Genomic DNA, 27,655 nt, shown 5'->3' with positions numbered 1-27,655 from the left:
ATACTGCTGTGCAAGCAGAAAGTCACAAAGAACACACTGCTTGGGCTCATGTGGGTCCCCTAACAACTGGAGTAGGGGCTGATTCTGACTCTGTTGCTTGCCGCTGGAGCCCCCTCCCCTAGCTGGACTCACTGGTCAGGCCTCAGTGGGAGAGCACTTAGTCCTGCTAGGACTTGATGTTCTAGGACAGGTGGGTACCTAAGACAGGGGCTTCCCTTCTCAGAAAACGGAAAGGGATATTTGGGGAGGGACTTGTGGGGGTGGCATGAGGAGAGGAGGGAGGGGGCTATCTGGATGTAGAAAGTGAATATATAAATTATTGAAACAAAACAAAACAAAACCACAGTGCCTTAGAGAAGGTAGTAAGTAGCACTGTTCGCTAATCACAATGCAAGTCTACAAAGCTAAGCTTCCTCACTCCTCTTGCAGTATGTCAAGCTGACCAATCAATTTCAAAAGGCACGGCAAGGGACACAATTGGAGCTTGTGACAATATGAAACATACAAAACTTAGTTTACTCACAGGTTGGGGATGGAGCTCAGCAATGGAACCTGTTTAGTGTGTTCAAGTTTTGGGGTCTTAAACTCATAACTGTCCCATCTCAGTACCATTAAGTACCGGCTTGATCCGCCACATCCAGCTTATAGTTTGTGAGGGCAGTGCAGTTGGGAAACAAACACTGGGCATCTCCAACTCCCTCCCCCCATACACAATCCCCTAACCTTCCATATGGAAACTAAGCTGGTCAGAATCTGTTATCTAGTGTTGAGCATCAAACCTATGAGCTCACACAGGGTATGTGTGTTCTACTAGTGAGATAAACTCCCAGACCCTAGCCAGTAGTTGAAGACAAATCACAATATGGGTAATATAGTCCTCGGGAATGTCACTACAAAAATGAGCATCACAGAAAACCACCAGAACGGCAAGCAAATATTTGAAATAACCATTTCAGAATAAACCATTTAAAAGACAACCTGATATGGAAAATACAAGGAATAAAAATATTTAAATACACTCTTGGGGAGTGTAAGTCTCAACATTGTAGCCTAGGCTTCCTTGAACTCACAATTCTGTTTCTAGCCTTAGCCTCTTTAAGCGCTGTGATACCATGGTCTCCCTATGTATTATCTGTAAGATGTGGTACAACTTCACTAGATGGTTGGTGCCTTATGGCTAATAAATGGTTTACAGCAGTGAAGGAGAGGAAGAATATGCAAATTCATTTGTGTATGTGAAAAGACTTAAGAGCTATGTATTTCAAGTGTTCTATTTATACTGTAACTTAGGAAAGCTAAAAAGTCATACCTACAGAGGGAATTCAGCATTGGGTATTTGATATTTAAGATGTCATGAGCACAATGTGCTTAGCCTAGTGTATTTACAAGTGAACTGATAGACTGAGAATTTTGGCAGGTGACTAATGAACAAATGAGATATCATTACAGAACTGTTCTTTATGTTTGTAATTTTAATATATCACACATATAGCAACCACTATTTATTTAAAGCAACATTTGTGATTTGCCTGCAGTAGATGGCAAAGCTCAGCAGACTTTAGGCAAATGTGTTAAGGACTCTGACTCTTTTACCTTTGAAAAAACTAGTTATAAGTGATAACCAATAAAAAATTAAAAAATATTAAACTAAAAAATACCTAAATTACTCATTCTTTTGTAAATAATGTTGAATGGAATGAAGCATTTGTGTTTCTATCATTTTCTAAGCTTTCTATAAAACTTACCAATCCACACTGTGACCAAACTTTCAAGTCAGGGTTAATGGGTACCTAGTAAGATACACTTCAAAACTAAGGCTACTGTATGCTGTAAAATAAAGGAAGTGTAACAATTAGCTCTTGCAATGTAGGAACATGAGTGTTTAGAATCAGAGTTAGTTCACAGAAAAGATGCAGAATGTAGAGCTTGGTTTTAGTTTATTAATTTATTTTGCAGGAATCTTTGACTTTCTGAATATGTACTGCTTGGAGGTACGGTGCATGCATAGCCTTTAATATGCCTTTGTACAGTTTCTTCTCAAAATAATGTCCTTCACAACATACACAGAAATCTAAGAGACATGGTATGTACAAGATTTAATTAATTTCTTGCTGCTTTAATGAAGAAACTGATCAATTCTTTTACAGTAGGGAAGAAACATGGACAATGGGTGTTGTTATAAATAACTCAGAACTGTTCAGTCTCAAAGCAACTTTTCATGGCTTTAGAAACTAAAATTGACTCATCATTCGGTTATCTTTGAATGCCCAAGCCATGCACAATTCTACTTGTACTAAATATTTGGGGACGCAAATAATACAGAAAAAAAAATCTGGTGAATGTGAAACATCATCAGAATTAACTTTCACAACAGGGAAATACTGTTCATTCTTTCAAGAAAGATTCAGTAGTGCTGCAGCACAGGCAGTGCCCAATCCGAAGGTTAGAAAGTAACATTTCAATCGTCGTTTCCCTTTCTCTACAAATATACAGACACACACCGCAACATGGATTCATTCAACGTCTGACAATGGTACAATAGGAAAATAATTCAATTTTTCATCTTAAAGGTACTTCTTCACATTCCAGGATATATCACCGATATTTCTAAGACAGTTCTATGCCTCATATTCTTTCTCTTCATACTGTCAGAAATACATAAACAATTACTTTTTTAAGAGACTATATAAAATTGAATTGCCAGAGAGTTGGATATGAACCCCTAGATAACTGTGACAAACCAATGACAAAATTTAAGGAAACACTGATTTATTTTATAATTATAAAGTACTAAAATTGAGACCAGCTCCTTAAAAGTTAAACTGCATATCACACGTCCCATTTCTTCCTGGGAAATAAACAAATTAGCAACACTTTCCTCCACCATCATTAACCTGCACTATAACTACATATTTGTACAATGTATTTCTTTAATATCCCCTGCCTCTAGTTTTTCCCAAACTAGATCGGAATCAATCCAAAACATCTTACAGTCCTTAGAAGTTTGTGGCTCCTTTCTTTCCACTTTAAACTTGAAAACCTCCAAAATTTAAGGGGACAATGTTCTTTTAACACAATGGCTAACGTGCTTTCTAAAAACCCAGTTTACAAAAAGAGTGAAATGTAAAATGTAGAGTCAGGTCTGTGTTACCAGGTCCATCAAACTAGCAGTTTAAGAAAGTGAGCCTCTCACACGAGAACAAGAGTGCACTAAGTGATCCAAAGGGCATGGACACCTCACAGTAGTACTGACCAAAGTCTATCTACCATTATATGCCACCTGCTTATCGATGCCAATCTGACCAGGAGAACATTCTGGAAAAAAGAAACAAAACCGCCTGGACGGTTCAATGAATTCCTATTCAAAGTGGTCATAGCTAAGGAGCAGTCTATATATATATGGGTCTATATGTGATACAGTCAAATGTATCAAGTTTGTCAGTGTCAAGTTGTTCTGTTCGTTTCTAGGAACAGAATACAACTTATATGGGCAGTTAAAACATGGGAACAACTAAAACTTAACATGTACAAAACTTTCTTAAAGTCCTTCTGATGGCTCATACCTAACTTCCAACAGTGAACCTAACACCAAACAGTGAACTGGTGCCTCATTTTTTTCTGGCAGGTGAAAGCAATGATTGACTAGATGTGTCACTGAAGGCCTGAAACCATGCATCTACTCTATGTCAACAGCTTATTGACCTTGGTGAGTTTTCATGCAATAGTTTTAATAACAACTACATGGTTTTAATAAAGCATCAGACTTTTCACACATGCTCCTTTCATTTTCAACTGACAAGTGCCATGTTTGTATTTCAGCATCTGACTATGAACATTTGTACACCTTTTAGCTAGATATATCAAGTAGTGTATATGTTCCTCCTAACTTGTTTCGTAACAGCAAGTGGAGTTGTCCATCTCTAAGGGAGACAAAAAAACTACACAAAGGCAAGGGCACCTTAAAGAACAGTAGGACTGCTAGACTGGTTCTGGGGATTGACAAGAAACCCATGTTACAAGCCTTTCACCCTTTCCAAATCAATGGGTTTGCATCTATCTCTTTTCCCACCATTATTATTTTCACAGTTTTGCCACAGTTGTGTGGGAGATAATTACATAATCATGCTCTTCTTGAGACAAATGGATGTATTTGGGGGCATTCTCCACATATAAAGGCTATATGCGATGTAGAAGATTATGACTGATAGAAAACTACAATGAGCTATGCCTTTGGTTCCAATATGCTATTGAGTGCAGCTTGTTTTTCCAGGTCTGGCAGAAATTACTGCTAAATGAGAATACAGTGACAGTACCAAGTGGCTGTGTATACAGGAGTTGGGGACAGACCTAGTATTCCTAAGGTTATGCCCTCAGGTGAAATCCTTCGGGATGGAAAAAACCTGGCAATTTTATTGCTGTCTATGTTCACCAAAATGGGGAGAAATTCCAAAATTCAATTCTGAGCCAAGAAGAAAATTTAAGGCAAAGAACCTACTTAAATATACTATTATTAATTTTCTCATGATACATAACAGCAAATGGCCTGATTTATTATCTTTTTCAGTGTATTCCAACACCTGCATTGTTTCATAAGTAGTGCTTTAGTATTCCCTGACCTGCTGGAAATCAGTATGATCTGTCTATTCAACTAAAAAAGAATTCAAACTCTCTGCATACATCATTCTTTTGACAGTAGTTTTTTTTTTCTTTTTAACCTATAGCACCTTGTTAATGCCAGGCTACCGTGCTTCCACTGAGCTGTATCCCCAGCCCAATCATATTTCTTGAGTAGTCTTGTCTTACTCCTTCATTAATGCAACTTTATGATATTGGCCGACTTCACTTTCCCTCTCATTAGCTGGTTAACACATGTGCAAATAAATAGCTCATAATGATTTTTTTCAGCTAAATTAGGACTACGGCACAAAGTATTTTCTGTGCTGTAAACATCATGTATTCATTACAAAACAGAAGTGGGGGTCCGATATACGGCAAGCATTTCTTAAGAACCACAACTGAGCTTAGGATTTCCAATGTGTTTTGGAATGGACTTGCATTTGGCATACATTCAGTGTGCTACTGGCAAAGTATGGATTTTGAGAATGACATTTTATAAAACCATACTTCATTAACTTTCAAAATCAATAACCTAAGAAAATATACAATAATTTATGTGGCATAAGTAGGTTTTAGTTACCAGTGTCAATGCAGCTTGATGAACCATTGTTCAAGCAAAAGAGATAAAACTACCTCTGATTGTACTTCCTCACAAAGGGCATGATATGCCTATTTCCTGACTACTACAAATCACATTTTAAAGTATCCTGTTTGCGTATGAATGTGTTTGAAATTACCCCTGAAAAAAGCAGCAATTACAAATAAGGTCATTATTTTGCAAAAAAGAAAATAAAGCATATCCTGGGTGCTTTTTCCTGTCCATCTCTTCACAGGAAGCAGCAGGAAGAGGCACAGGGAGCCTTGGTTTCCAAAGAGCTGTGACCAAGTTAAGTCTGCTCTGGAATTCACAGTTTGTCTGCATAAACTGTAACATGTCCTACCATATCCAGAGTTCACCTTTAGAAATGAAGAGCCACTCAGCAGTAACTGTAACAATTGGGATTGCACAGGAGAGCCCTTAACATTTCTGTGTACATTCTTGCGGAGTGAATTCAAGTATTCCCTTCTACCTCTCACTCTGTAATGAGTTAAGAAAGGAAAAAAGAAAGACCTCCCCATTTTCCCTTTCTTGAGCCAGTGGCCAGGGCGCCATTCCCCCACGGCTGGGCAGATGACCACAATCACAAAGGTTCCTTTTCTTTCGGTGAGTGCTCAAAGTTTCCCTGTCAACCTGTGTCCATTCTTGTGAATTCAAGTGTACCGTGGCATCTCACACTGCTCACAGCGATTCAGTGCAGGGTGGTTGAGAAAGGTACAGCTGTCACAATTCCATGGAGCCCCTTCATAATCCTCATCTCGGGGTTGTGTCCGAGGACTCTGCCTGCAGCCACTTAAATGTTCTGAGGAAAGAGGGGATTTAAGAGAAAGGAAGCTAGATCAAGATGTTTCTCCAAGCAAAACCCAAACTGACCAAAACTGTAATGCCAAACTACCACAAAACAAAAGAAAGCATTTCCTATCTTCCCCACTGAGTGAGCGAATTAGTAACCAACCACACCACTGGGAAACCCTAGCTGCACAGAAGCTACATACATGTTCCACTTTTCTAAATACATCGATTTTTGTGCTCTAAGAGGAGGATCTGGAGAAATCTAGAATAGATGGCCTTTCTAACTTATTACCCATAAAGAATAAATAATTAAGTTATATTCTAGCCAAATAGGAAAAACTGAGAACTCTGTGACAGCCTATTCAGAGACTCTATCGCACTTGCACTTTCCTCTCTGTAAGTACTGGCCATAGACTAGTAAATGGCTATCTTCTTCTACAGGACATTGGCCTCCAGGAATACACGTATGTTTTATATTAATGCTTCATCAATGGCAGGGAAAATTCAAGACAAAGTTGTTCCCAGACTAATGAAAAAGAAGACTCTACAGCTATTTATAAAGCCAAGAGCAATTCTATAGACATGATTCTTTGGTTCTCAGAATTATTCCCCCTTGCCAAAAAATTGTGTATATATTACTTTTTGAAAAATGCCTATATCTGACAATTATAAAACCCAGTTTACAAAAAGAGTGAAATGTAAAATGTAGAGTCAGGTCTGTGTTACTAGCAGTTTAAGAAAGCAAGTCTCTTACACGAAAATAACTCAAAACCTGTATTCCTGTTAAGTCTTAATTCTCTCTGGCCTTATGCTTAAAAGGGCTATATTCCCAGAATTCATCTGGCAATTCTGCTTTGTTGGAAGAGTTCCTATTCAGAAGAAAGCTCAGTGGGCAGAAAGGTTTCCAGTGTTTTCTAGGTGGGTTCCTGTGGCCACAAACAGGAGCTGGACATGTTTCAGTTGCCATCTTTAGCCACCTTCCTAGTTATAATCTACTGCTATAGTTTTTTTTTAATAGACAGGCTCCAAAATTCACAATTTTACCCTTAGGACAGTTGACTTTTTATCCCATAAATAGTATCAGAGTGAAAAAGGTTAACAAATCAAAACTGTTGTTACATTCTTGTATCAATTCCAAATGTAGTTTATAGAAAAAAAGTTTTCAAAACATTGTAAATAACTAAAGAGCTGTAATGACTCTCCTAAACTCAGTCTATCTGATGACTCTTATTAGTGACTCTCTTCCCTGTTAAGTATCATGCTGAATTAATTTGAAGTCATGAATCACGAGGTAAGAGACAAAAAAATTGTGAGTATAAAAAAATCTATACAACTCATTTCAAAGCACTATTTTAGAATATTTACTTTGATTGGCACAAACAATCTTCTTTATAGCATACTTAAAAGCAGTTTGGAGACTACCTTGTAGAAACTATTTATTAAAAAAGAAATACTTCTACCTAAATAAATAGTGAAGAGGACAAGGAGTCTGACCAAACGGCATGGAGAAAATGCACTGCTTTGTAGCACATACACTAACTATATAAAGGTTGGAAGTAGGTTTCTAGTTATATAGCAATTTATATTTTCATAAAAATGAAAAGCTTCACAAATACTTTAATTGATATTGCTTGTATAGTATTTATCATACAAAACACAAAGGCATACAATTAAAAACAGTAAATAGAAATGGTTTCAATGGTAAATGAAAAAGTTATTTTCCAAACATATTCTAATGGTATAGGAAAAAAAGTATACAAGGTACTTTCATATATCTTGTTTCATTTTACAATGTTACCTTCTCATTTGCAAATTAAGGGTAATTTAGCATTTACTATGTATACCATAAAAGTATTCTAATATAGCATATATTAATATTTTTAGAGACCTGCTTTCAACTGATGATAGCATGTAAAGCTGAAGAAGCATTAGACATTTGTGTGAGAAGCTTTATCAAATTCAGAACTTGCAACTCATCTGAAAACTATTTGCTTTGCTTTCTATATACTATTACTAGAGAGCTGGCCTCTCCAATAAGATGTTTATCAGACGTGGCTACTGAACATGAGAAATGTGGCTATATGCAAATCAAGATGAGCACATAAGGCATTCAGAAATTAAGAAAATATCCTTTAAAACAATTATTAGCAAGGACCAATTATCTACTAAACACTTAGCATTATGCACATGAACTGTAATTTTCAAAGGTAAACTTGAAGGCATGTTCTAGTTATGATAACTTATCTAGGTTAACACACTCCAGAAACACAGGTACAAACCTTCTGTAGCTGCAGCCTGGGATTCATGGATATCTGCCGGTGCTTTGGAAGTCACACTAATTCTTCGGGCTTTTCTCTCAATTGCACAGGAGTCTGATGAGTCTGCAGAAGAAAAGGCAAAGTACTGAAAGGGGACGAGACCATTTTTCAGGAAGAGTGGGCTCACGAGGACTGTTCCTGCTACTCATTCAGCTGAGAGAAATTTACCTTTCTTACCTTCATATGAACTTGCATTTGTCTCTGAGGTTAAATGTAAACATAATGCTTCTTTACAAGCTACACAAAGCAGTTGTCCCAAATACTAAGTCAAGGCAGAAAAATATACTTGGAGTAAAAACTTAGTGACAGCAACTAAATGGAAATATGAAAGCGAACTATAGCTTTGATTAAACCACTCAGTAAAACTATGTCCAAAAATAAACTATACATAAAAGTTGTATTGCCTGGGTTATGTGGGAACCTGTCTCAAAGGACCAAACAATAAAAAGAAGAAAAAGGCAGAGGAGGAGGAGGAAGAGGAAGAGGAGGAGGAGGAGGAGGAGGAGGAGGAGGAGGAAGAGGAGGAGGAGGAGGAGGAGGAAGAAGAGGAGGAGGAAGAAGGAGAGGAAGAAGAAGAGGAGGAAGAGGAGGAAAGAAGATGGAAAAAATAATAGGAATAGGGAAGAAGAAGGAAGGAAGAAGAGAAGGAGGAAAGAGGAGGAAGAAGACAACAAAGACAATGGTGATGATGACAATAGCACACTGTTGTAACTCCAGCATTTAGGAGGCAGACACACTGGGATGCATAGAAAATACAACTTCTTGAAAAATGGAAACAATTCAAAATAATACAATGAAGTAACAATCATGGGCTCCCAACTCATTTCAAGGACTTCCACTTCATCCTAGAACACTGGCCACATATGTTATGAATTTGCAGTTTGTTAGTGAGCAATTCTTGTATTAGATAAAAATGACAACTAGTACACTAAAGGCAAACACTATGACCATGCATCTTCTAATCAGTCCTGAATCTGTATGTAATTCCTCAGTAAAATCCACCGTTGGAAAGCACTGCTCCAGAATTCTATGGTGGTTAAGCGCTTAGCTGGAATTCTATTAGCAGAATAAGTAAGAGCAGAGTAAATGTTTCCTTAGGCTGCAAAGAAAATGTGAAGGTGTCATAGATTTGAAAGGCGCATTAACATCACATGCCTTCATCGCACTGACCCACACAAACATCTTGAAAAGTACACAGGTCAGGATTTGAACAGATCATCTCTCTGTGGTACACAGATTAAATCTGAAGATGGTGAGCTAGGCCATTGCTCAGGTCCTACGACACCCAGGTCATTCTCTGTTCTTGCAGTGAGGGTACAGGAAGAGTTGCTAAGATACCTGAAGACGTATGTTGCTTAACTGCAGCTGCCAATTCCAAAAGTTTCTGTTGGCTCTCTTCCTTTGTCCTCTAGTTCTCTAGCACACTCATTACTCAAAAATATTATAGCATCTACTTAGATTTCCAGCATATTAGTGGTTTAGTGTTTTGTTTTTAAGCAAACAGCACTGCAAGTCAATTTGCACTAATTTTAGAAGTGTTTTCAGAAAAATGATACTGGGTGTGGTGGTCCACATCTGTAAATCTAGTAGCTAGCATATAGCTTATAAGACTATCTTCAAAATGGAATAAAGTACTTAACAGAAAACATATCTGACTTCAAACTAAAAGGCTTTTTACTAATCTGTGATTAAAGGTTTCAAATTACTTGGTAAATAACAGTATCATTTTATATTCTTACCAATAATATGGAAGATACACTTTAAGCTCATCTCAACTAAATTTTTTTTTCCCGGAGCTGGGGACCGAACCCAGGGCCTTGTGCTTGTTAGGCAAGCGCTCTACCACTGAGTCAACTAAATTTTTAAAGTAGAAACTTATTCATAAGGATAGGTAGGACTTTACATGTAGAGTATAAATTCCTTGGGACAGGAGTAATAGTATCATCTATTTATCTACAATTGTGCATTTGTTAAATATTTAAGAAACTGCTTAAAATTAGACTCATGACTACATACATTCCCTACCATCAGAATTAGTGAGTTCCATTTGCAGTAAATTGGCCATGCAGCAGGGCCCTTTATATGCATCTGTCACTTTTTCTTTTGTAGGAATGGGTTGATAGTATCTTTATGGGTAAGGTTTTGGAATCAGACTCCGCTAATTTCATTAAAACAGATGAAATCCAACAATGAACTCTATAAAAAAATTGGGCCTTGGATACGAAGGGGTAATAGGTCTATTAATATTAGCACACACAGACACACACACACACAGACACATACACAACTGTGATGGAGGCTGTAGCGAACAGGAAGGAGCAGAGGAGTTAGGATGCATTTGGTGGCAGGTTAGGGGAACAAATTTGAAGCAGTCTTCTCTTTTCATGTTCAAAATTGTTTCCTACCCTTTTAAAATGTTTAGAAGAATTCACTGACCAGCAGACAGACTGCTGTTCTGAAATTATATTTGTGGGACTATTTTTATAAATGTACTCAGTTTTAACATTTCCTATTTCATCTATTTTCAAAAATCTGGCTTAACATTTCCTATTTCATCTTTTTCAAAAATCTGGCCTTTCATACTTTCGTTTCTCAAGAAATTTGTTTATCTGGGTTGCACAGCTTACTGGCCTGAAGATATTAATTACATTCCTTCAGTAACATTTTTAATGGATAACCCATCTTTTATTTCTATTCACGGCATCATGCATTTTTCCCTCTTTGTAGATCAGTCTACCTTGAAGTTTACTAATTTTGTTTTACTTTTCTCTACTTTGTTATAAAATTCTACCATCAAAACCAAACATCAAATTTCCTTTAAAGTACGTAACAATTAAGGGCCAGAAAGACTCAGTTGAGGATCTTAGTCTATCTAAAGCTCTAACCTCATTCCTAGTACCAAGACAATAGTTCATTCTTCTTGAACTCAGAAAGTTATGGCTTTGTATCCATCTCCTTGGAGATGACACTATTCAGGAAATTTCAAGATTGTACATGTGGTGGACTGCTCAGATTTTTGGTCATTACTGATGAATTTAGTCAATTCTTCTATGATAGCCCTTGACTCATTTAACTCATCTGCTAGGCTAGCTCTAAGAAAAATTGCCTTAGAAGGTACTGAGGCAAAATCAAGTTTAAAGATGCATATTTATGAACTTAAAAGGCTGAAGTGATCAATGATATATAATCCAGAGGCTTTCAGCTTGAAACTACATATAACATTGCCACAGTGCCAAATTTAGTACTTGGCAGTCATCCACTAACATTCGTTTTGAGTCATTTTTAGAAATCACTACACTATTTCAAATGTAGGTCAAATGAAAAATCCACAGTAGTATAAAACAATAGAGACCAGCTTCTAAGCTGCAATTATAAATGAACTAGAATTTATGTACTCTCTCCTATTCAATATATCTTCATAAACAAACTGTCTTGAATTGTTTAATGCAAAAGGATTAAAATATGAATAAAATTAAACATTAGTTGTATATTGAGACTATAAACAATAAGGCCTGTAAGAATGAGGAAGAAAATGAGTGATCAATCAACATCCAATCACTTACTGTAAGATACTGAAAACAACTTAGGTTTTGTTTTGTTCTTGATGAGAAAACACTCGTGTCCCTATAACTCAAGCTTACACTCTGCTTATCAAGCAGCAAAAGAAATCTTATGTACAAAGGCTACTGAGGATTTTTCAAGATTCCCATTCTTTTAGAAGAATTTTCTTTCAGGAGTAGTTCTTTTTATGTTAAAGAAATCACCATTGTGTCTTACAACAATTCTAACATTTTTAGTTTAGTAAAAAATTAAAGTTTGGGGACTACTTCTTTACTATTGTCACATTAATATAGATAACTTTTTTTTTTCGGAGCTGGGGACCGAACCCAGGGCCTTGCGCTTCCTAGGTAAGCGCTCTACCACTGAGCTAAATCCCCAGCCCCATATAGATAACTTTTATGAGGACCATATTCTAGTGAATAGTTCAAATAGAAACTTCTTCAGAAATCTATTCAACTTCTACAGTATTCGTGCTATGACCTCTACTCACCTTTTTTAGATGGCTTCGGTGGTACAACTGGGCCAGGTTCTATGTGGTCATAAAAATTATTCATGGCTTTTGGATCAAAGTTTCCTACAAAGAAAAGAAGAAACCACAAGTATTTATGAGTTCTTTTCATTATTTGATCTTTAAAAAAGAAAATACATTGATGAAACACAGGAAAAGAACATGTTTTGTAGGGTTTCAAATGTCATTACTATCCTCTTTTCTTTATGCTTGTGAAAAAAGATCCAAGCAGACCAGTAGAACATTTTTATCTATAATATATTATCTAAGGTAGTATTTCTAATTGTAAGGCTAGCATCCACCATAAGCAAGATTCGGTATAATATGGGAAACAAGGAGTGGTGAACCTGTTTGGTCTAATGAAAAACAACATGAAAGAAGACTGTGATACTTCTTTTCATAATCTATCATAAAGCTATCTAAAGAAGAAGCCAAATGTATATGCTATATAACCACATGGACCGATAATGATTGATACTGTGCAAGTTTTAGAGTAAACAAGCCTGGAGAATTGCTAATACAAAATTTTCTCTGGATCTGCTCAGTCTCTGGCTTAACATGTCTGTATCAGTGATATCCCCTGCAATTTTTTCAGGGTCAGATAGCATTAGGTGCCTGTTCTGATTCTCGCCTTCCCTCCTGGACTCTGCCTGTTGTACCCAAATCCACTTGAGCTTGGACACAGAGGATGCTGTACTGTACCGAGCTTCCTATTTTTAAGTATTGATTTTTTTCCCCATAATGAAAATTTTCCTTACCAAAAATCAAATATTAAGCTGCTTTTCATCAAGTCATGCAGTAATTTATTTGCACCTACTTGAAAGTGCATCCCCTACTGCCAAAAAACAGTTTAGAAAGAGAACACAATATTTGGACACCTTAAGCATTTCTAAATCTTACGCACAAAAAGATCCTATTTGGTCAATTCATACCAAAAATACAGCTCCTTCCTCAAAAAATGTTAATTGGTCCTATTATCCAAAGTTTCATGCAGTTGAATAGGCTATTTTAAAGAGAATTTTAAAAACTTATCGCTCCTGAAAGACACAATGCTACTTGACATATTAATAGCTGCTGTACATGTATTTCATCAGGCACTTATGTTACAGTTCATGCTCTAATCATCCCAATCAAATGCTATTGTTTTTTTTTTTTACTTTGCTTCAGAAACCGTATCAATTTTTTAAAAAGTTGATGTAATCATAAAGTTGCAGGTTGATATGTTCTGTGTATTATGCATAGTGATTCTTTCACTGCTAGCATAAAGCTAGTAGGCTACATAGGAGTAATGAGGCTTTTGAAAATGAGAACATGGCTTGATAGCTCAACTTTCATGTTCGGATGGTTCCGTATCCTTAGTTATCTTTAGTTCAACTATTTGACTCTGTTATTATATACTACTCTTAAAGTACCCTTAAAGTACCATAGAAGCTCTCTTAGCTGCCATAATTTAGAATACTAAAGTTTGGGAGTAGGTGGATTCAAAGAAAGGATTCTTAAGTAAAATTATACATCGTCTTCAAGGTAACATAAATATAGTAGCGTTTTTTCTATTTTCCTTATGGAAGTGTTGGAGACTGAAATTCCCAGGGATCGTATATACTATGCAAACATTCTATTACTGCATGCATCTTCGATAGCTGCATAATGATGTTGAACAAGCACACTTCATATTGTCTTACACAAACCATGTTCACCATAACCTAAAGCCAAGTGTCAGCAAACTTTCTGTCAAAGAGCAGATAGTAACTGAGGTTTTGTAGAATCTGTTCCAAGTATTAGACTCTGTCCTTGAAACACAAAGAAGCCACAGACACTAGGTAAACCAACGTGCATGTCTGTTTAGGTAAAACTTTTATTTATAAAAGCAGGCAGTAAGACCCTAGTTTGCTGAGCCTTGATTTACAATTTTGCATTTTGGTTTCTTCCAAATGTAGCCTGTGATATATACTAAGGACCCTTTCATACAAAGTCTTGTCCTTTCTACTTCATTTCATTCAAATCTAATTATGGTTGTTATGATTTTATGCTTGACTCTATATAAAGGCCAAAGATAGTTTTTAAAAGAGAAGCATTTTTAAGAATTCTTTTTAGTTATGAAATATTAATTTTAACTGCAGAAGCATAAGTAACTAGCCTAGGCAGTGCATGTAATCAGTGGCAGTGTCATTATATGGGAAAGCAAGTCCTTTTGTAATCTGATGAGCTGGCTAACAGAAAGATAAGAGAGCTTTTCCTGTAACACAGGGAACTTCTTTTAAAACCCAGAACTCAGATATCCTACTCTGGGCATTCTTTTGAAGACTATCACATAATATAAATTATGTCTTAGAAAAAATACCCATCAATTTACAAAACATTCACATTCAGTGACAAAAATGCAATGCAAAAATATAAAACAATGAGGATAAATAATGACGCTGTCGAAGTAACATTTTTTGACACCTTGATCCACGAAGTGTGGGAATCTCTTTAAAGCCATTTTTACAATAGTTATATAAAAACCTGTCCTTAAATCTATGAACCCAAAGTATTGCCATTTAAGCAGTTTAAAATACCACACTATGACTTATGGTTTACCAAATAATCAAGTCTATACCTCTAGATTGAAGGAGGTCAACTTCTTTCAGTGTACAGTCAACATTTATCTGGAGTTGTCTGTTCATGCTTCTCAATCTTGTCATTTCCTCAGGCTAGTAAGAAAGCACCCAAAATAGCAATTGTGGGAAAGTCATTATCAAGCCCAACATTTAAGAACTGTGTTTCACGTTAATTGATCTGATGGGGTATAACTAAGAATCCAGCCTCGTCTATAAGAGAGCATGTCTGTGTATGCTTCTGAAGTCAAAAGTATACTGAGGACATCAATGTGGCCACATAGTAACAAACACCATGTATGGTGGCCAGGTACAAGCTGAACTCTGTTCTATCATAAAAGCTACATTCACTGTAATAACAGGCACAGAAAATATCTTATTTATGTTTTTGTGGTAAGGGAAAAGTGTAACAACCAACTTTTGAAATTAGCACTGTTCATGATTTTAGTCTTGTCTAACCTGGTAAAAGTTAACGCTTACTTAGCTTTGGGTACCAGGTTTACCATAATTCTCTCACTTCTTCTGCTAAAAGAAGCTTTAAGGTAGGTAGTATTGCATGGATTTACTGATGAAAAACAGCAGAGAGGTTACGTTTCCTAAGGGTATAAAGCTCATAAGAGGTAAAGCCACAGCTTACACAAATTCACTATATACATTCGTACATAGATATTTAATTTCTAGATCAAAAGAAACACTCTAAGACGGAAAAATATCAGGCATCAATACACTTTTCTGTTTCTTTTACATCAGTCTGGCCAGCCCATTCCAAACATTAAGGTCTTTCCAGTAACTGAAAAAAACCCACTTTCTTATGTGCCTTTAATTCCCATACCATTCTTAATTTCTTTACAACTTCTGTACACAGACTCTAATACTATGGATACTGAAGCATTTCCCACATAGCCCAGTATTTGCTTAATTACTAGGGTAATTTCAACTACACAAAGTAGAATGTTAAATTACCGACAGAGAGAGGGGGAGGAAGGGAGGGAGACACACAGAGACAGAGATAAGAGACAAAGAGAGATTGAGAAAGATTGGTTCTGTTAAAAACATGTACTCTGTCAAAGACTAAGCAGGTTAAACGGGGCACTATAAAAAGAGCAAATAGGATGACTTATGCTGTTGGGAGATTCTAACAGAGTAAATAGCAATGTCCAGAAACAAGAAGGGACCAAAGGTTCAAAACAGTGATGTAAAAAGGCCTAAGAGCAATTTATAGATATTATCTGTACATGACCTATTTATTTAAGAGCATTTGAAGACTGCTAATTTTACATGTGTTTTGTGCAAACTTATCTCATGACCTTAAAGATAACTATAATTATTTAGTCTCAAATATTTTGAAGAAAAATATCAAACTGCATTTTAACTTTAAAAAAAAAAAAGCACTAGGCTCTCAGAATGCTAGTGGATCAACAACAAGAACCATCTGGAAACATTTAGTATGAACTGCTCTTCTTTCTCCATTCCTATGGACAAAGTGTGTGACGTTAATGTGTAAAATGCTTGCCAAGTGATATTGAAATGGTACAAAACACACACTTGAGCATCACCATGGATGATTCCATCCTCCTAGGTGATTTCATCCTCCTAGGAACACATAGGCAACCCCTACTTTGTGAGTTCAGTACCTACGGACTTATCCTTCCTATATGATTTACAATAGGAAGAGAGGAGTTCTAGCTACAGTGGGCCCAAATAGTGATGCTTTGTAACTAAGAATGGAAATATTAATAATACATGTTATACTCAACCAAGGGTGGGGTGAGTAGCTGTTTCTGAGTCGGATCATTTATCAAAAGTACACTGTGTTTGCACAGAAGATTGGTATTCATGATAATTTATAATCTAGACTTACATGTAGGCCAATAGAATGCTTGTAGCTGACATTTTCAAATAAGTTTCTATGCTATTTTGAAAAGGTAGTAGAAATCCCTTAAATCAATTGTTTTTGGACCTTCAAAAACTAGTCTTATACACAACAATATTGAAGACCACTTTGGTTCTTGGTGCCTTGGTCCTAATTATACATGTAGGACACAAAGCAGTGAAGTAGTCCCCAAATTTAATTAGAACAAGATGGATTTGCATAAATAACTAACTTGGGGGAGGGAACAATTGGTAGCCTTCTCCACACTAAAATCTTATTTATCTTTCAAAGTAAACTTTAAAACTGCCTCCTCTATGAATGTTATTAGCAAAAGGTTAACATTTCTTTCTCATATTCAAACCTCTTTGAGAGATGACATATTAGGAAAGATTTCAAAACATGGGATAAACAGCAAGCTAAAGGAAAAAGGACACTATCAAAATACTTTTGCTATCATTTGAAAGACATCATTTCACAGCTCTTCGAACTTTCTGCAAGTATAATATAGCTGGTCAGAAATGTAGGTTCTAGTCTCATTAACCAAGCATTTCTCTCCTATTTTTATGTAAAACTTGGTAGGAAATGTCTTAGAAATCTGAGAGTACCAATGCATGCATGTTAGAAAAAGTGTCAGTTCTTTGGTATTCCTGTACACTTGCAGGGTACTTAATGACACCCAAGGCACACTACAAACAGTGTAGAGAACATTATGAGAACAATATTCTAGCACAGCTATAGCACCTCCCTTTAATGAGAAGTCATTATAGCTAGTAAGTATCAGAGGTATTCTCATTCCCAATCCCATATCCTTCAAATGAGACTCAATTAACAAACGGGAAATTCTGACTAGATTATTTTTTTTTCTTTTTGGTTTCTTTTCTACCAAGTTAGTTGTAAATGTTACCTTATTGCTATCTTAAAAAAATTGGTTTTATAAAATGTTTCAGATTTGTGTTATCTATTTCAAGCAAAAATTTCAGCATTTTTGTTACCAAGCTAATTTATAAGGATTCTTGCTATTTGTAGAATATGGTACAAATTGCTTAACATGCCTCATGTAATTCTAGAGAAAATCCCTCACCATGGGTATTCTACTATATGTATCCTAGAGATGCGTTACATATCCCAGGCTATGTGACTGACACAAGCAGTGGAAGCAATATTCAAACTTGTGCTTGCAAACCCGTATTCGCTGACTTAACCTTCATGGGCACACGAGCTACCCCCTCAGCCATGTCCTACTGTCCTAGCGTGCAGTCTAAAGATAAGGCATTGAAAGAAGCTGTAATTTCTCTAGATGAGGGATGGCTACACTTGGTTTATTAAACTATTTTTTTCTATTTCATTTTTAATTTTTACATTATAATCCATAAACTACAGTCCCAGGAAGGTCTACCAACTTTTTCTTTAAAAAATGACTCAGCAATTAAAACTTCAACATAAACTGTGGGTGCTTGTATTGAAGCACTAATCAATACTATACCAGAAAATTTGGACTTCTAATTTTAAAAACTAAGGTTTATTTAGCAGGAGCTATAATGGACCAGGTGTTTCAAAACAAAGCCTTGACAAAAAATCGCTACTGAGGCCTAAATGATTACAAGTTGCCTAACTACCGTTTGCTAACTTCCCTGAACAGAGGAATCAATGAAGATTTTAAATAGATTTTAAAATCAGAAAAGATACTTAATTCCACTAACATCACTGATTTAACTTTATAATTTTTTCAGTGCTTTAGGCAATTAAAGTTCTCTTTTTTAACAATTCCTAAACTGAGGAATATAGTGAATAGCAGAAAGTCATTAACTTATTAAATATGCCTCTTTCTCAAAACCTGTCTTCCTTAAAATGTTTCTATTGGCTCCCTGTAACAGCAGAATCAAGCTCAAGCACCTGAAGAGTGTTTAAGGTCTAGCCAGCACTCTACCTTTATGCTCATTAACCTCTGCAAACTCATTAGAAATTTCAGGCCTAAGCACAGAGCCTTTACTTACTGTTTCTTGAAAGTAAGACTGTCTGGAATTCAAGCCTTAATAACTTTATATACTTTTCCTTTCAAAAGAACTTCCCCTTTCTTTTCTGTCTTTCATGTAGGACAAAGTCTCCAAGAAAGTCAGTAGCTGCAGCCATGCTGAGGACAAGAAGCTACACACATATGTTCAAAAGCTAGATGACCCCAAGTTTAGAGAGGGAAAGAAAATGAAGACCCTTGAAAAGAGACAGGATCTACGCACTTTAAACTGTAGAAGGTCATTCCAGGATGGTGGAAGGAAAGTGGAGATGTGTACTGAGTAGATTCACAAACCAGTTACTGGACAATTTCCTTCATTACCTATGAGCAAATAGAGCAATTGCCACCGAAGTCTACTTCTTCACACCAACAAGTAAGAACTAAGTACCTAACCTAGTATCACATTCATAAACACTAATTACATGAATATTGAATAGTGAAAAGATCAATTATATCACAGAAAAGGTGACATGTCAAAGGAGATAAGATTTAATGATTTTCAAAGTTATTTGACATTATTAGAATCAAGTACATTAACCAACAGGCTAAATATATTAAAAACTCCTTACCAGAACATTAATGGTCCACACTGAACATCTTAGTTTCTATAATTACACACAATGAAACTACCATGCCTTAAGAAATTCAGGGCTGGAGAGAAGGCTCAGAGGTGAAGAACACTGATTGCTCTTCCAGAGATCCTGAGTTCAATTCCCAGCAACCACTTGGTGGCTCACAACCATCTGTAATGGGATCTGATGCCCCCTTTGGGTGTGTCTGAAGACAACAACACTGCACTCATATAAATAAAATAAATAAATCTTTAAAAAGTTAATAATAAAAAAGGTTAATTATAAGAAATTCTACCACCAATACTTTCTCAGAATTTGTATTTAACTTATTTAAACTCACTTTAAACAATTTGAAAAATATACAGCCTCTGCTTGGAAGAATAATTTATGAAGCCTTTTATTATCATATATTCTTGAAATAAATGCTATAGTCTACCAGTCTTTGAAAATAACCATAATCCTATGCAAGTGCAAATGTAAATAAAAAGCATTTAGTTAATCTGACAAGAACTATTGGGGGCAAATCTCTTGCATTCATTACTTTTTTAAAAAATTCAGCTAGGAATAGAACTCGAAAGAAAAACAAATGGCTTTGCCAAGGGAATGTCCCAGTCTTCCTATCGTTACACACTGCACCAGATGACTTACCGTGGGCGTTGTAGTGGTGCAGCTGACTCTCCTAAGCCGCCTCTGCATCAGGTCATGCTCCATACTGTTAACTTCAGCTTTCAAGCGCTCTAGCTCCTCTTTTTCAAGTTTCAACTGCTTTGCTAACCTCTCCATTCTTGCTCGCTGATGTAACAGCAAGGCTGTACAGCATGACAGATAAAGTTATTGCAGAAAATAACACCAAACAAATTACAGGAGAATTTCTACATGCACTGTTAATGAACAGAAGTCTCATCTGATCTGGGCATCAGCGTTTACATTAAGGTCTTAGTAATGCTGTACCACATCCATTTCTGCTGTCATTTAGCTCTAAACCACCACCAAAATGGCATCATGTGTTCATACCTCTTGTCTTGTAACATTTAGCTTTCCTAAGAGCCTCTTTATCTATACTTGTCTGTGTTAAAATGCTTAAAGAGCAGACATGGTTCAGAGCATGCAGGCCTGAGTCCCATCTCCAAATTCCACAAGGTGGCAGGAGAGAACTGATTCTTGAGAATGGTACCTCTGACCTCCACACATGTCACAGCAGGCCCACATCTGCATGCATATTCATAAACACATACACACACGTGCTACATTAATAAAGGCTTAACATCAAGCATTCTGAATCAGAATTATAATTAGTTCCCTGCTCAAATATTGAAAGAATGCTAAACTCTCATATATTCTGGTACAATTTGAAAAAATCTGAATAGGCTTTATAAACTTTGGTTTACTTAAGACAATACAATTTTTTTCATTAATTCTACTTCCTATAATATCACTTATAAGTAACATTATGCCCTTCCAACCTCTTTATAGAAGGCTCAAATTCTTTGATTTGAAAAACCAGTCCAAGCTGTATGTATCCTTTTCACAATACTCATTATATACTTGGCTACATTTTTTATTAATGAATGATATGTACCAATAAAGTCTTATTATGTTACAAGATTACAATGGTCATATTTCTAGCTTTATATTTTAATATAAATATAAAATTTTATATTTTATATTTTAAAACAGCAAATGGATGAGTCTGAAACAGTAATTTTACTCCTGGTCATGTTACCAGTCAACATTTACTAAGCATTTAATTGAAACTAAATATGTCCAATTTTATGTTCAGTCATTTACCAAACATGATTATAAATATGAAATTACATCAGTCTAAAGTTTACCTTGTGTATAGGCATAGTCGTCTGATCCAGAACTAGAACTCCTTTGATACTTGTGGTTTCCCTTTTCTCCCCCAGAGCCTGGTATCACTGAAATAGGCTGAATAGGTTCTGGTGCTGCAGAGCGTTCTTCTTGGTCCACTAAATTCAAAAGGTTTTCAGTTGTTGCTCGGCCTACAGTAATTTTAAAAACTGTAGTTGGGTTTGGTATCACCCGAGGAGATGGTGATGGAGCACATGAAGGTCCAGTTGGCTGTGTATATGTAATATACACAGGATTAACACTAAATGGAGGTTTTGGTTGACTAGATATCCCTCTTGAAGGAGAACTTGAAGGTGGCGTGGTGGCTGTATACAGTGAGTGCTGGTTCCTTGGAGATGGTTGATTACTGATGGGTGACGGACTTCTAGTTATTGCTGTCCCAGGTCTTTGAGAAGGTTCAACTGTAATTTCTATCTTCTTCATGGAACCTTTGGGTAAGCTAGATGCTGCATAAGGGAGATAGGCTACTGAATGACTTCCTGGTTTCTGATAACTAGGAGGTCCTTGTTGATATAGGTGGGGTGGAGTAGTTGAAGGACTAGGTGGCATGAACACATGAGAACTTGGGTGGCCCAGCTGGGGTGGTTGTACTTGATGCTGTGGAGAGCTAAAGGGGGAAGGACACTGAGAAGGAGGCGGTGAATGGTAAACTGACTGAGGAATCTGCTGTTGTTTGGGAGAATACTGAGAAGGTTGATAGTTCTGTTGATGTGGATAAACAGGTAAAGGACGCTGGCTGTAATGAGGCACTGGGCCTTGTGGTGAGGACTGCCATGGAGCATTCTGAGGAGTCTGTCTTCCTGATGAACTCTGAGATGTCGGTCTAATATAAATAGAACCAGGAGATCCATAGAGATTGCTTGGAATTTGTGGAAGAATCTGTAAAGCTCTTGGTACAGTCTGTCCAGAAGGAAGGTTCTGGGATACTGTAACAGTAATTGGATTTGTACTATAGCGAGGTATGTGCATGTAGGATGGTGGTGGTGGTGGTGAAGGACCTTGCATAGCGGATGGATTCATTCCTGTTTGCATGGCAGATGGCTGCTGAGGTGGCTGTGAAGGCGGAGTAGCTGCACTTCTGGTCTGTTCATTCATAAAAAATGGATTATAGTTGGGTGTAGCAGCCACAACAGCTGGAGCTGAGTGTGGTTCCTGAACTAAACATATCAGCTGTTTACCTGCTGTATGCTGAGGATCAATATGTCCATCACTTGAGCTATGTACCAGTGTTCGACCACCATTAAGGTGAGCTCCATCTCCTGGGTGGTAGCTACTAGGAGAATGGATACCCAGATTAATATGCAAAAGGCGATTTCTATTCATTCTATTGTCTTCTGGACTATGGTATTCCATATACAAGTATTTGCTGCTCTCCTGGGAAAGGGCTCGACAACAGGCTTCTAGATTGTTGTTATTCTATGGGAGAAAATGATACAAACAACATTGGCAAAATTAACAAAGCTTAAGAATGGAAGTCAGTTACATAAATACTGTCATAGAATACGCTCAGAAAATACTGTCAAGAGCAGTATTTTAACCATAAAACCCATCATGGTCATCTGTCCTACAAAAGGGATATTAAACAATCCAAGGAATAAGCATTTAGCTCACATTACTAGTTCTACCACTACTGCTACAGAAATGTAAGGCACCTACTAATGAACATTGTGACTCAACCCCAAGTTTTCTCATTCCAAATCCAGGACTCATTTTACAGTTGTTGCAGCTCAACAACTTAAAATGTTGTGCTACTCTTGGATTCACCACATTTGCTGTAACATCCATCATTAATGTTTAACCTGATAAAAACGAAAATAACCATCCTTTAGTTTCAAAAAGCACCAAAATCACAAAGTAAAAACCAAATATTCCTGAAGATTTTAAACCATAAAATGTCATAGTCTTTACCTTTCTTTCATCCAAAATTATCATCATATAACATTAATGTGTATCATTAGCAAAGATTTAAAGAAAGAAAAATGAGCAACAAGCAAAATTCCATAGTATGACCCATGTCTTCATGATTTTACCAGAGTTAATGGGAATTTAACAAGCAACCATATCCAGATTGCCTTAATGAAATTCACTATGCCAAGTTTGTAACAGCTGAAGAGCAATTTAATATACTTGAAATACCTTTTAAAGTTATACACAGATAGCAATTGCAATAAAAGTTTCAATGGCCAGTAATCAAATGCTTAGTTTAAAAAATTTTAAAACATTTTAAGTTTCCACTAAAATATAGAACTCTCATCTATTAGAGTAAGACATACATTATTCACTACTTTTGAAATAATTAACAAATTTCTTAATGAACATGACTTTCTCTGTAACTCAGACATAAATGTTATCATATATAAGTGCATTTTATATAAAAATGAAAGGAACTACTTTATTTCTGCAGTAACCAAAATAAGATATTAAGCCTATCATAGGACATGCAATGAAGTGACGATTGTGTTGAGAGAAATTTCGAGTTCATGTACAATCACATTCATTTCCAGATGCAGAGTAGCATGCTTCATAAGAGGCACTGAACTAGTTAACTGTATAACCAATTCTAGGTTCCTGGTCTCAAGTCCCAGTGCTCTTTCTACACAGTAATTTCACAGGAAAGGATGTGTTATGAAAAGACATTACTAAACTGGAGCTTGAGGAAGTTAATAAAAAAACAAACCCATAGTCAAGCAAAAATTTGCAAAATGAAATCTAAGTAATTTAAAGAATTTGCTTCATGAAAAACACATAACTTGTATCCCTTTTGTTTCATTCTCCCCCAAAAGCAAGGATTACAGGCCTGGGCCACAGGCTTTGTAAACAGTAAAAATATTTAAGAAGGCTATGAATGGGAACCATATGACTCAGTGAGTAAGCACATGGCTGAGTGAGCCGGAGGACCAAGTAGAGATCCTAGTACCTGCATAACAAGCTGTGTGTGGCTATGTTGTTCCTGCAACCCCTGTGCCAAAAGAAGCTTACAGGAGGATTGCTGAGACAGGCGGACCACAGCTTGGTTTCTGATTTAAGGAGAGACCCTGACTTAATGGAATAAAGTGAAAAGTGCTAGGAGTAGGGCAAATAACAACCTTTTGTGGCCTCTGCACATGTACACACATAAACAATTTTTTAAAAGACATATATAAACACTTCTAAAAGAATTAAGGGAACAATGTATCATACCTCTCAAAATGATGTAAATTAAGGGAAGATAGTCCAGAGAGGATTTAAGGTCTGCATTTCAGATGCAAACTACTAGGCTCATGTATGTCACTGTATACACAAATGCTTTGGGGTAGTGGGAGTTGAAACAAAGTGTTGATACATAGCCAAGCTAGCCACAATTTGCAGCACTCCTTGTGCCTCAGCCTTCTGATCACAGGCATGTATCATCATAAAAAGCTTTAATGTGGGCACTTCCTGGAGCCAGTAGGTAGTCAGCATTCACACTAATATTATGTTAATATCAAAAGAAAACAAAGTAAAAGATTTAGGATAGTGTTCTCTGAGCTGAATTTTACATGTTATTCCTTTAGTTAAGTGGCCATGATAGTACAAATAATGTAAGGCAAAATTAAGTTAAAACCATGTTGGAGCTAGAAGGGGTCCTAAGAAAGTCAATTCTAGAGAATGGTTTCAAGTAGAAGATTCAACTCTGCCTTCGTTTTACTGTACTGGGAAGTAGCTTTTTCTCAACCACAAACATAAATGGACCTAAAGAACTGAGATTAGGACAAGGCATATGTTAGCAAAAACAACCATATATATCACAGTAACCTTGGACCCAAAGGCCTAGATTTAGCAAAGAATTTGTAAACAACGGAAATCCTTGGGTTGTGTAATTAACCTTCCCTATACATAGATTTCTGTTGCATCCTTAGCTTCTCACACTGCAGTAAGGGAGTGTGAACATGAATAAGTACTGTATATCATGTACTACTCCCCATGTCAACCAAACAGGGATATGTCACAGTCTAAATCACTGAGATACCGTGAAGATGATAACCAAGATAAAGGAGAAGAACCATGTTTTTAATCTGTTGTCTCTCGAGTAAAAATACAGTGTGTAACTAAGAAATAAAAGATTTCGGTATTGAGAACAAGACAAAGGGAATGTTTCTGAACAAAAGAAAGTTGTCTCAAATTTATACCTAGTAAGGACTTATGAACGGAAAAAAATGAAAAGAGGGAATAAAGAGTTTTTCTACAGAAGTTAAGCTAAGTTTGGGATTTAAAACTCGTTTCTAGGGATTAGGGGTATAGTTCTGAGGTAGAGAGTTTGAACTCTAAGGAGTCAAGGATTAATGGGAACCTGTTTAAAAATTATTTATTCATTAGGAGAAAGGAGTGTGTATGTGGAGGTCAGAGGAATTTATAGGGATAGGTTCTTTTTTTATCACGTGATTTTCAGGGATCAAACTCCTAACATCAGGCTTGGCAGCAAACATCTTTACCTTTTTTTTTTAAGCTTATTTTCCCCAATTTCAGAGGATTTTCAGTGGGTGAGATTATACCTTTTGTGGAATATTTAGCAATTCATAAAGTCGTTTTCCATTGTTAAAACTGTAAGATGCTACTGTACTGTGGGTAGGGCTCATAGATGATGACTAAGAGCTTACCAGTCAGAAATATCTGCCCTACAATATCAATAACACTAAGTCTGAGAAATCCTATACAACATGCACTACCACAACACAGTGTCAATTCTAACAAGAACAATTGTAAAATTCTTGTTCTATTATCATCACTTGCAGGAAACATACCTGTAACATGCACTGAGATACCACACCCTCTGGAATTTCAGGAAAACGTTGTCGAAGATCATGGAGAACCTGAATATCAAGCTGTGGACTGCTTTGCGCCATGCCAGAGTCAATGGTGGTCAACTATCTCTTAGGAAATGGGTATTAACAGGCCTTCCAAAAGTAATAATCTTCCAAAAACTCTGTCATTTTTTTTCTAAAATAAATAAAAATTTGGTTAAGTCTAATTCCATATTTTACTTAGACACCATCAATTATTAAAATCAAGAAAATGAAAATAATTATACCTGGACCCAATGTTAGAAAATGGACACATTCAATTTACTTTTTTTGATGTAAAATAGCCAACAAAATTAGTGTTTAAAAAAAGACAACAACACATCATCCCACCACCTGTCTGCCCATCTTCATCAGACCTGCTGATCTGGAAGAGTACAGGTCAGAGTCCATCTGTATCAATTTTCCTTGCCTACTCAGTCCTCTGTGGCACTCCAGCTGCCCCGAGCAGCCTGCAATCCTCACTGGGACCCCCATTTTTCTGCCATGTCTCAGGCCACCTTCATCAGAACTGCTGATCAAGAACTATAAAGCTCAAGGATACCAACCAGAGGCCTGCTACACCAGGATCATCGAGCTTAGGCCCCCTCCCAATACCTACTACAACATGAGCATCTAGGGTTCTAAGCTATTCAGATGGATAATGGCTCTCAAACAACAAAAGCCAGGGCAATATGACACCTTCAGAGCACAGCTACCCTACTACAGCAAGCCCTGGATATCTTAACACAACCAAAGCACAAGAAAATGACCTTAAATCCAATCATATAAAGATGATAGGGGCCTTTAAAGAAGAAATGAATAAATCCCTTAAAGAAATACAGGAAAACACAATCAAATAGGTAGGAGCCTTTAATTAAAAAGGAAACAAGTAAACCTATCGAAATAATAAAAGAAAATACAATTAAACAGGTGAATGAAATACAACTGTTGAAGACCTGAAAATGGAAATAGAAGCAATAAAGAAAACATAAACTGAGGGAATCTGGAGATGGAAAACCTAGGGAAGAACAGGAACAACAGATGCAAACATGACTAACAGAATACAGGAGATGGAAGAGAGACTCTCAAGTGTAGAAGATACGCACATGCGTGCGCACGCGCGCGCGCGCGCGCACACACACACACACACACACACACACACACACACACACGACAACATAAAATAGCAGGAGGTAACAATCAACAGTCACTAATATCTCTTAGTATCAATGGACTCAATTCCTCAATAAAAAGACACAGGCCAACAGACTGAATAAGTAAACAGGATCCATAATTCTGCTACATACAAGATACACACATAAGCAAAAAAGATAGACATTACCTCAGAGTAAAGAGCTGAAAAAAAATTTCCAAGTAAATGGACCCAAGAAGCAAGCTACAGCAGCCATCTTAATATATAAGAAAATAGATTTTCAACCAACATTAATGAAAAGGGAACAACAGTTCATACTCATCAAACAAACAAACAAAAAAAATCTACCAAGATGATATCTCAATTCTGACCATCTATGCCCCA

At 36.6% G+C, this 27,655-nt stretch overlaps 1 protein-coding gene across 2 annotated transcripts in view; it reads right to left on the bottom strand.

The window, feature by feature from the left end:
- Positions 1 to 1,920: 1,920 nt before the first annotated feature.
- Tab3 (TGF-beta activated kinase 1 (MAP3K7) binding protein 3) overlaps positions 1,921 to 27,655 on the bottom strand; it is a 72,301-nt gene continuing 46,566 nt past the window's right edge. The window contains exons 3-9 of one of the 2 annotated variants that reach the window (NM_001433003.1): positions 26,080 to 26,275; positions 21,280 to 22,735; positions 20,096 to 20,256; positions 14,994 to 15,087; positions 12,377 to 12,460; positions 8,287 to 8,388; positions 1,921 to 6,017 (exon numbers count right to left, since the gene is read on the bottom strand). In NM_001433003.1, the coding sequence (NP_001419932.1) occupies positions 5,869 to 6,017; positions 8,287 to 8,388; positions 12,377 to 12,460; positions 14,994 to 15,087; positions 20,096 to 20,256; positions 21,280 to 22,735; positions 26,080 to 26,181 (2,148 nt within the window). In that variant the 5' untranslated portion in view covers positions 26,182 to 26,275 and the 3' untranslated portion in view covers positions 1,921 to 5,868. Of the gene's footprint in view, positions 6,018 to 8,286; positions 8,389 to 12,376; positions 12,461 to 14,993; positions 15,088 to 20,095; positions 20,257 to 21,279; positions 22,736 to 22,975; positions 23,135 to 26,079; positions 26,276 to 27,655 lie in introns of those variants that run through there. The other variant, XM_087600189.1, reaches the window with a different exon arrangement.

Source organism: Rattus norvegicus, chromosome X (genome assembly GCF_021556685.1).
Source record: "Rattus norvegicus strain SHRSP/BbbUtx chromosome X, alternate assembly SHRSP_T2T, whole genome shotgun sequence".
Lineage (NCBI taxonomy): Eukaryota > Metazoa > Chordata > Mammalia > Rodentia > Muridae > Rattus > Rattus norvegicus.
The sequence above is the reverse complement of the archived record's forward strand: the minus strand, read 5'-3'. Positions and strand labels throughout refer to the sequence as shown.